Source organism: Spodoptera frugiperda, chromosome 15 (assembly GCF_023101765.2).
Source record: "Spodoptera frugiperda isolate SF20-4 chromosome 15, AGI-APGP_CSIRO_Sfru_2.0, whole genome shotgun sequence".
Classification (NCBI taxonomy): Eukaryota; Metazoa; Arthropoda; class Insecta; order Lepidoptera; family Noctuidae; genus Spodoptera; species Spodoptera frugiperda.
The window spans coordinates 11,536,958-11,546,232 of record NC_064226.1 but is presented as its reverse complement, the minus strand read 5'-3'; the positions used below and the strand labels follow the sequence as shown (position 1 = coordinate 11,546,232).

The following is a 9,275-nucleotide window of genomic DNA, read 5'->3' as shown; positions in this document are numbered from 1 at the left end:
TTTTTGGGGGTTAGGCATTAAAGGGGTTGTTGGGAAATCGGGGATTGAGAATATTGGGAACGCTAACCTCACTCACGTAACGAAACAGAACGCAATCATTATATTCAATTTGTGGCAAAGCATGACTCTCCCACACTTAAATATATATTTTTTATCTAAATTTACGAAACGGATGTCTTCTTATTGCCTTAATTTTGTAAGCAGTTCCAACTAAAATTCATTCTAACTAAAAAGTATAAAATAAAGTAAAAATTAAAAGTAAAAATCCCGTTAGGTATTTTTTTGCATAAACTAATGATTGATTTTCTTTTGTTCCAGGTATGTGAACTCAAAAATAAGTAAGTAAGTAGTAAACATAGCCTCAGCCTTTTCAAGGAGTTCTTTGTTATTTCTTCATCTTCACTGCTTTATTCCACTTTAGGAGGATTTTTGCCATGTTAGCATTCTTTTCAAACTCCGTTTTTAGTGCATCTGAGAAGCGGACAATTACCATTTCATATTTATTTACTCCCACACGATTCACACGCTCTGCTCGCCTTCTATTGATTGTTGTGTAATGTTTTATAGCCCATAATATATCCTACAGATAAATGGACTATGCAACATATAGATATTTTTTAATCGAATCAGTAGTTCTAGTGATAAGTGTGGTCAATTAAACAAACTCTTCTGCTTTATATAGTATAAAAAAATTAAAGAATGAGATAAGAATATTTTAAGTTTATTGTATTTTTAATATAGTGCCTTTATTAGTATGAATCATTTAAAAAAGGTAAATATCCATAATGTGCAGTTTTTTTTTTTTAAGTGACACTTACTTCTCACCTGTTATGTCATAAGTCATATACATATATAGGAAGTAAGAAGGTATTTAAAAAACACCTACAATATCCAGGATTTTTTCCCAAACCGAGAATTGAGACCAACATAATTTTCTACAATGCAGTAAATTTTAGTAGATTTTTAATATACAAATTAAAACTAAAATCATTATTTCAAAATTTTATTTGATGCTACAAAATGAACAGCGTATTTATAAAAATAATTAAGAGTTGGATCTGATCCAATTAACATAGCGAGACATACGAGCGTTAACACCAGGGTACCTAACGTCTGTACATCCCTCACCGAAAGAGCAGACGCCAACAACGACGCCGTTGTGGTAGAGAGGACCACCAGAGTCACCCTGGCACTGGTCGCGACCACCGTGAACTGAGAGGATGGATCGGTTGTTGAGTCAAAGTCAAAATCATTTAATTCATATAGACCAGGAAGGCACTTTTGAACGTCAAAGCAAATATAATAATATTAATAACGTCTGTCTGTCGGTCAGTCCTCTAGCGAAGCTATTTGTTCCAAAGTGTAGATTCCCATGGAGAAGAACGAGCAAGAAACTCCATAGGTTACTCTTTTTCAATCAGATTCACAATACAATTCATGGTTACATGTTGAGGATGATGCAACCGCAAGATTAAAAGAAGCTGCTACCCCAGCCGTTAAATAGTTAGTAGTGCAGTAATAGTGGGGTACCGCTCAGTAGTGGTAATTGATTTCAATTAAAGATAATTATAGATTGACATAATGTTTAATTTTAAAAATCATATTATTTAACCTGAATACATTTGGTTTGGTTTCGGTACTCGAGCCACCCACGAGAAATATCTTCAAACAAATTTTTACAGGCCGATAATTAAATTGTTATAAAAATATTTTTTCATAAGATAAGCCGGCAAACGACCAGACGGATCTACTGACAGACACCCGAAACACCAGACGCGTTACTAGTGCATTGCCGACCTTTTAGGGGGGGTTAGGAATTTTAAGATTGGATATTATAATTAATGGCGAGTTTTTGATAATATATTTTTTTTAATGGCAGTAATGACTGTTCAAGTAAACCCCTTTGACTGATGCATTGTTGGTAGGTATTTAGTTAATGACATCATTAAAGAAGGCCATACATACAGTTCACGATAAATCATAAAAATTTAATAACATTAGATCTGGTATGTAGACTTCTTTAAATGATTCGAATTTTAATCTTTCCTAAAAATTACAAATTACTTTAATCAAAATTGTTTTTCTCAATTTAATTATGGCAGATACCACCAGATAAAGTTCATGAATGGATTTTTCCATTTGTATCTGGAATTTCTACACAACGCTGATTCTCCAACAACCCTTAAATTCCTAACCCCCAAAAGGCCGGAACTAGCTTTTCGATTATTTAAGTTAAAGATTTTATTTTTTTTTACTTTAGAATAGTGCAGAAAACTTTATTTTACTAAGTATTATTTTCTACATACAATTTGAAAATTGATATTTACAATAATTTGCGACATAGGTAATCATAAAAACCATCAAAATTGATTGAAGCATAAAATTTATTGTGTACATAAAAAAGGAATTTTAGTCTAAATATCAGTCTTATGCATTAGCGGAAATCCAAGAGGTGTAGCGAGACACACGAGCGTTGACACCAGAGTATTGAGCCTGAGCACAACCAATACCGAAAGAGCAGACACCAACAACGATGCCGTTGTGGTAGAGAGGACCACCAGAGTCACCCTGACACTGGTCGCGACCACCGTTGGGCCAGCCGGAGCACAACATGTTGTCGGTGATGGTGTAGATAGTGTTGGCGTATTGGTTTCTGCAATGGTTCTGGTTGATGATGACAACCTGGACGTGACGGAGCTGCTCGGAGCCAGCGTTTGATCCAGCCTGAAATAGTAAAGAATTCATATAAAAATATTTTCTATAACTGCTACCTAGAGTGCTTCACTGACAAACAAAAATATGTTTCATAAAATGGCGAGAAAATAATGGCTTTTAATAAAAAAAAAAACAAGTTTGACTTACGTAAGTGTCACCCCATCCAGCAGCCCAGGCAGCCTGGTTGTCACCGGGGTAGTAGTTGGCACCAGCGATGGATCCAGCCTGAACATTGTTGTTGAAAGAGAAGGTGGAGGCGGAGCGAAGGATAGCGATGTCATTGTTGTAACGACCTCCTTGATTGTATTGAGGGTGGACGATGTTCTGGGCGACGTTGTGAACGACACCACCGCTGTTGGCCCAGGTAGAGCCTACGCGGATACGCCATCTGCCTGCGGCGTCACCGCTGCAAAGGATTTTTTATGATGAACTATATGGATAATATTCTTCCTCTACATGCTTTACAAATTGTTCTTCAATTAAATCCATAACTAATAATTATCTAATTCACAGTTCCAAAATACATACATTGTGCAGTGAGCAGCAGTAAGGATGGAGCGGTTGTTGAGGATGGTACCACCGCATGCCTGCCAGTAGCTGCTCCAGTTCCATGTGTATAACAGAGAAGCAATGCTAGGATACTGGCTGATGGTGGTCACCGATCCTCCCACAATCCTTTGGGAGCTGGATGGGACAGCTGAAAAGAAATTTGCATTTTTATTACTATTTTCGATATTTTTATTTACTAAATAATGCTCGGTATTGGAACGAGTAGTCAAGTTGATTTTTTTTTTGACTTTTCAAAATAGATGTAAAGTACACATGGTGACGTATCCTAGTCCTAGGACAATAACTATTCTAAGGAGGAGGCGGGGCGCGTGAGAGAACGAACCTCCTCACGCCCCAGCCGTCGCGAGAGACACTCCGGGCGTCGGGGATCGCGCGACGATCTCCGGCCACCGTAAGTGCGGGTCTGCGGACGGTGAGCAAGGGTAGCTCGCCGCCCGACCAGAACCAGACCCGTGCGTGCGGCGCGTCGCGTTCTGCGCGCGCCTCAAAGAGCTATCAGACCACCACAGATGGGGCCCAGTAGGGCTGATGCCTAATCCGGAGCTGCGGACTACCTAGCGGGTTTACCGGGGCTCCGGCTCGACGGGCAGGAGTAGGAACGGGTTGGTTTTTAGTCAGTAGGAGTCTGACACTCCCTCTCGCCTCGCCCAAGGGGGGAGAAGTCATTGGATGATTTCCACCCTCAAAAAAAAAAAAATGGACAATAACTATTCGACGCTAACTAGAGACGAGGGTTGTAATTTGGGGCAGTAAATTTTTAAATTCAAGAGGAAGCCAATTGTTAGTTATTGCTCCATTACGTTTAGGTATAGGTACATAGGAATCAAAACATTTTTTTTTTAATAAACAAATACTTCACATACCTGCTACTGCAGCCAGGCACAAGGCCAGGATAGCCAAGACACGCATGTTGTTGTTATTGATTCGTTGAGAACACAATGATGTTCGATTAACATATTCCGATATTTATATCAACGCAAATAGATATTTTTACCCTCACGTATCATTTTTTATCAATAGCTTATCATCTAATTCAGTAAATACCTAATTAAAGAAGATTTTACATTCACATTTTGACCTGTGTTTTTTTTTACCTGTTACTCTTCCCTTCAATGATTACATCAGCTAAATACAATATTAGAATGGTCTATTTGGTCTCCTCAAAATACTAAAAATTCATCATCATAATATTCTTTTTGAATAAGAATCCCTACAATATATTAGTAGATAAATGCTACTACTCTATAAAACACTTCCTATTGGACAAACAGTGCTCGTTCTGTCATTATGCGCACAGTCTGTTTTGATGTGGAGCTATTTTGTGTGATTTTTCATGTGAAATATACTCCTACGTGACTATTGCATGTCCAAAGGGCGGGATATGGCTGATCTGTTTCATTGTTTGAGACCTATATCATGTACAAACCTGTAATCCACAATAAAGAATTTTGGAATTTTATTGAGTTTACTTTGTTTTACACAGATGGCAAGTTGTGTTTCTGTATAACGGAATTGAACTGAATAGTCATGCTGAGATTAACATCTACCATATGCACGATTAGTTTAACTATTTTTTTCTATTATGCAACCAAATGTATTCTCATAAATGCTATGTATCTGGATAATATGTAGACCTCTTAATATCATCGTTTTTGTTATCTTTTCAGTTACAACGTTTATCCAATTGCCTTAATAAACAGATATGAGGGGAGAAACCCATTTAAGTTTATGGGTGTGAATTTGGAAAATCCTAAAAAATTGAAATTCTATCAATAGTAATCGATTTGAGTCTAAATCTATCCGCTATGCTTCATTTGTCAGTCATTGAGCGTTTTGAGTGTTCATCTCCTGCGGAAGAGTATTTTTATGAATTTTACTAACATTAGACTTCCATAATATATGGAAATGAAAATTGCATAGTAGTGCAAGTTTTTTCCTAATGCAAAGAAATAAAATAATATGATTTTATACAAACTGATTATTCTACCTGCGGAGTCTGGAGTTTGGAGTTTAAAGTTGTGACCACTATTCATCATCATCAGCCTATAGCAGTCCACTGCTGGACATAGGCCTCCCCAATTGTTCGCCACTTTGTTCTATCACTAGCGACTCGCATCCAGCTCCTGCCAGCCATCCTGCGCAGATCGTCACTCCACCTCGCCTGGGGGCGTCCTACACTACGTTTACCGAGACGCGGTCTCCACTCCAGGACTCGCTTACCCCAACGGTTGTCGGTCCTGCGGCTAATATGGCCGGCCCACTGCCACTTCAGCTTGCTGATCCGGTGGGCTATGTCGATCACCTTGGTTCTCTGCCGAATCACTTCGTTTCGAATGCGATTCCGGAGAGAGACACCGAGCATAGCCCTTTCCATAGCTCGCTGAGCGACTTTGAGTTTGTGGACCAGTCTAGCCGTAAGTGTCCACGTTTCGGCACCGTATGTCATTACGGGTAGGACGCACTGGTTAAAGACTTTCGTCTTTAGGCACTGTGGGATTGACGATGAGAAGACCCGACGGAGTTTTCCGAAAGCTGCCCAACCCAACTGAATTCTCCTATTCACCTCATCCTCAAAGTTGTTTCTACCTAACTGCAACGTTTGCCCGAGGTAGACATATTTCTGAACAACTTCGAGGACGGCTCCGTGAATCGCAATCGGTTCCGGTAGAACATGTTCATTGAACATGACCTTGGTTTTGTCCAAGTTCATCCGTAGGCCGATGCGTGCAGAGGAGTCAGCCAGGTCGTTCAGCATCCCTTGTAGGTCCTGCAGCGTTTCTGCCATTATGACGATATCATCTGCGAATCGCAAGTGAGAGATGTGTTCGCCATTGATATTGATGCCACGTCCTTTCCAGTGCAGCGTCTTGAACATATCCTCCATTGCATTAGTGAACAGTTTCGGGGATATGACGTCCCCTTGTCTCACTCCTCGATGCGATGGTATGAGACGTGTTTGCTGATTCTGTACTTGGACGGACATAGTGGCGGCTTCGTAAAGACATCTCATCACTTGGATGTATCGCCAATCAACCTGGCATCGCTGCAAGGACTCCAGGACAGACCAGATCTCTATCGAGTCAAAGGCCTTCTCATAGTCCACAAATGCTAGGCACAGGGGCTGATTATACTCTTCGGTTTTCTGTATAATCTGCCGCACTGTGTGGATGTGGTCTATGGTGCCGTATCCGCTCCGAAATCCAGCCTGCTCCGGTGGTTGGAATTCGTCGAGTCTTCGCGCAAGACGGTTCGTGATCACTCTTGAGAACAGCTTATAGACGTGGCTTAGAAGCGAAATGGGTCGATAGTTCTTCAGAAGGCTTTTGTCCCCTTTCTTGAAGAACAAGACGACCACACTTCTGCTCCACGCCTCTGGAGTTCTCCCTTCAAATAGGACAGCGTTAAAAAGCTTTTGGAGCTCCCTCAGTACGGGTTTGCCTCCAGCCTTTAGCAACTCTGTGGTAACGCCGTCCTCTCCAGGGGCTTTTCCATTTTTAAGCTGCCCAAGAGCAATCTCGACTTCGCCAATGCTGACTTCTGGCAGGTCTTCGGTGAAATGGCGCGTTAATGTAGCTCTAGAGTCCTCATTTTCGGGATCAGGACGAGATGCATGCGAAGCGTATAACCGGCTATAGAAGTCCTCTATTTCCGAAAGAACCGCCGGCTTAGAGGCAACAACTTCTCCAGTTGCTGTGGTCAGTTTCGTCAGGTGGCTTCTGCCGAGAGATTGTACGAACACCTTAGACCCCCGATTCTGCTCGATGGCTTTTTCAATAGAAGCGGTATTAGAGCACCGGAGGTCGTGTCGCACGCGTTTGTTGATCTCCCGGTTCAGTGCTCGTTTTCCTGACGAAGTGACGGGTGGGTTTTCACGTCGTTGCCTCATCAGCCCCAGGGTCTCCTCGGAAAGTTTAGACTTCCTGCCCTTACGTCGCATGTTACAGAATCTCGTACCTTCGTCCCTGAGGACTCGAACTACATTTTCTAGGTTCTGGTTAACGTCCGTTGTGGTTTCCAAGGCAGCAAATCGGTTTTCCAGATTAAGCTGGAACGTTTCAGATCCGGTGATGGTTTGGAGCATAGTAGGTCGGAGCCTGGACTTCATCAAACGGACGCGTTCGGCTTTAAAGTCGATATTCAGAGTGCCTCGGACAAGTCTGTGATCACTGCCGGTGTTAAAACTGTTGATCACGGAGACATCTCTGAATATGTATCGCCTGTCCGCTATGATGAAGTCGATCTCATTTTTTGTCATAGTGTCGGGGCTCCGCCAGGTCCACTTCCTTTGGGGCTGCTTTTTGAAAAACGAGTTCATCAAGAACAGCCCCTCCCGTTCGAGGAAGTTGACCAGCATCCGCCCCCTATGGTTTCTGGCTCCAAAACCATGGGATCCTACTACCGATTCACTGCAATTCTGTACTCCCACTTTAGCGTTAAAGTCTCCCATGACAACATTGTAGTGGGTCTTAGTAGTGAAGTGGAGGGCCCTCGATATGTCATCGAACATTTCCTCCACCTCATCATCTGAATGTGCCGAGGTCGGTGCGTACACTTGCACCACCTTAAGGCTGTACCTCTCGGTGAGCTTGATAATGAGGTACGCTACCCTGCTCGACACACTAGATATTTCCACAACGTTATCAGAGAGAGACTTATTGACCAGAAACCCGACGCCACCTTGGGATTGTTGGTCTCCCTCTCGGAAGTACATTAGGTGGCCGGACTCTAGGGTGACGGTGTCCTCCCCCTCTCTTCGGACTTCGCTTAACCCCAGAACGTGCCACCTAATCTTCCCAAGCTCCACCTCCAGTTGCGCCAGATGCGAGTCAAGCCGTAGTGTGCGTCCGTTGTACGTCGCCAGGGTCAATTTGTTTTGGTGGCCTCCCATAACCCGGGGATTCTTCGCACCCCCTGCCCCGCCGCTACCATGACCGCCACCGTGGCCAGGCCTAGCGGGGCCGCCGGGAACTAGGGGCCGCGGCCTTGTTCTTTTAAACATTGGAGGAGTTGCCCGTAATCGCCACGCTGGGCAGGCGGGTTGGCGATCGCAGGGTGTAAACTTCTCGCACCAGTGATGCTGCTGCCCATCATTGGCCTGTAATTTAGTTTACGCCTTAGTAGTGATGGTTATCCCGCCATCAGTCGGTCGCCAGAGCCTCGTTCGCTAATCGGCAGGATGCACCACGGGCAGGTGAGGTTGGCATTTGGGCAATATGGTGGTAGTTCACCCCTTACACCCCACCACCACTATTAAAAATAGGAATCGCTCTTTCTCAAATATGGATGTTAAATGTGCATTTTTATGTACTTTTAGGGGTATCTTAAATTTTAATTTGGTTCTACAAGATATTGTGAAAACATTATATGTGCCTTGATTGCTGTGATGGTGACTTACGTATCATTTTTTGTAAATAATTATCATATCGACTGTTTTGTTAGCAAGTAATAGGTAGATCGAAAAAGTCGTGTACAATTTAAAAAAATGTATTATTGGATTTTCTGTATTCTGAAATTTACAGAATTAGCGCAGACCTAAAGTGTGTCTGGCTATTTGCTTGTTTCCTAAAAATATAGGTATGAGTCGCACTGGGCTATAATTTAAAAATATTTTTTTATAATATTTTTTATTTTATAAGCCGGTAAACGAGTAGACGGATCACCTGTAGGAAAAAAAACCCATACCCATACAAAACTTAATAACACTAGACCTGGAAGCCTACTCTAATTCAACGAAAAACGAAGTTTCGTCCGAAACTGCGCGACACACGAACATTTATTGTGAACAAAAATGAACGAATGAAATGAAGATAAATAAATAGGATTTGATTTGAAATTAAAAATAAAACGTTATTTTAAGTAATTTTTTTAGTAATTTTATTAGTAAATCAACACAAAACCTACGGCCAAAGATTAAACGAAACTTCGCATTCGAGAACCGGAGTAGCCCTACTGGTATGTAGGTAGACTTCTATACGACAACAACAATAATG

At 41.9% G+C, this 9,275-nt stretch overlaps 2 protein-coding genes across 9 annotated transcripts in view; one reads left to right on the top strand and one right to left on the bottom strand.

The window, feature by feature from the left end:
- Positions 1-9,275, top strand: part of LOC118274591 (solute carrier family 12 member 6) — a 511,128-nt gene that overhangs the window by 350,567 nt on the left and 151,286 nt on the right. The window lies entirely within an intron of this gene.
- Positions 2,367-4,309, bottom strand: LOC126911497 (trypsin CFT-1-like). The gene is made up of 4 exons (XM_050698941.1): positions 4,149-4,309; positions 3,244-3,412; positions 2,863-3,121; positions 2,367-2,724 (listed from the first exon to the last, which is right to left on the bottom strand). Exons 1-4 carry the CDS (start codon positions 4,192-4,194, stop codon positions 2,428-2,430), a joined length of 771 nt encoding a protein of 256 aa, XP_050554898.1. The 5' UTR covers positions 4,195-4,309; the 3' UTR covers positions 2,367-2,427.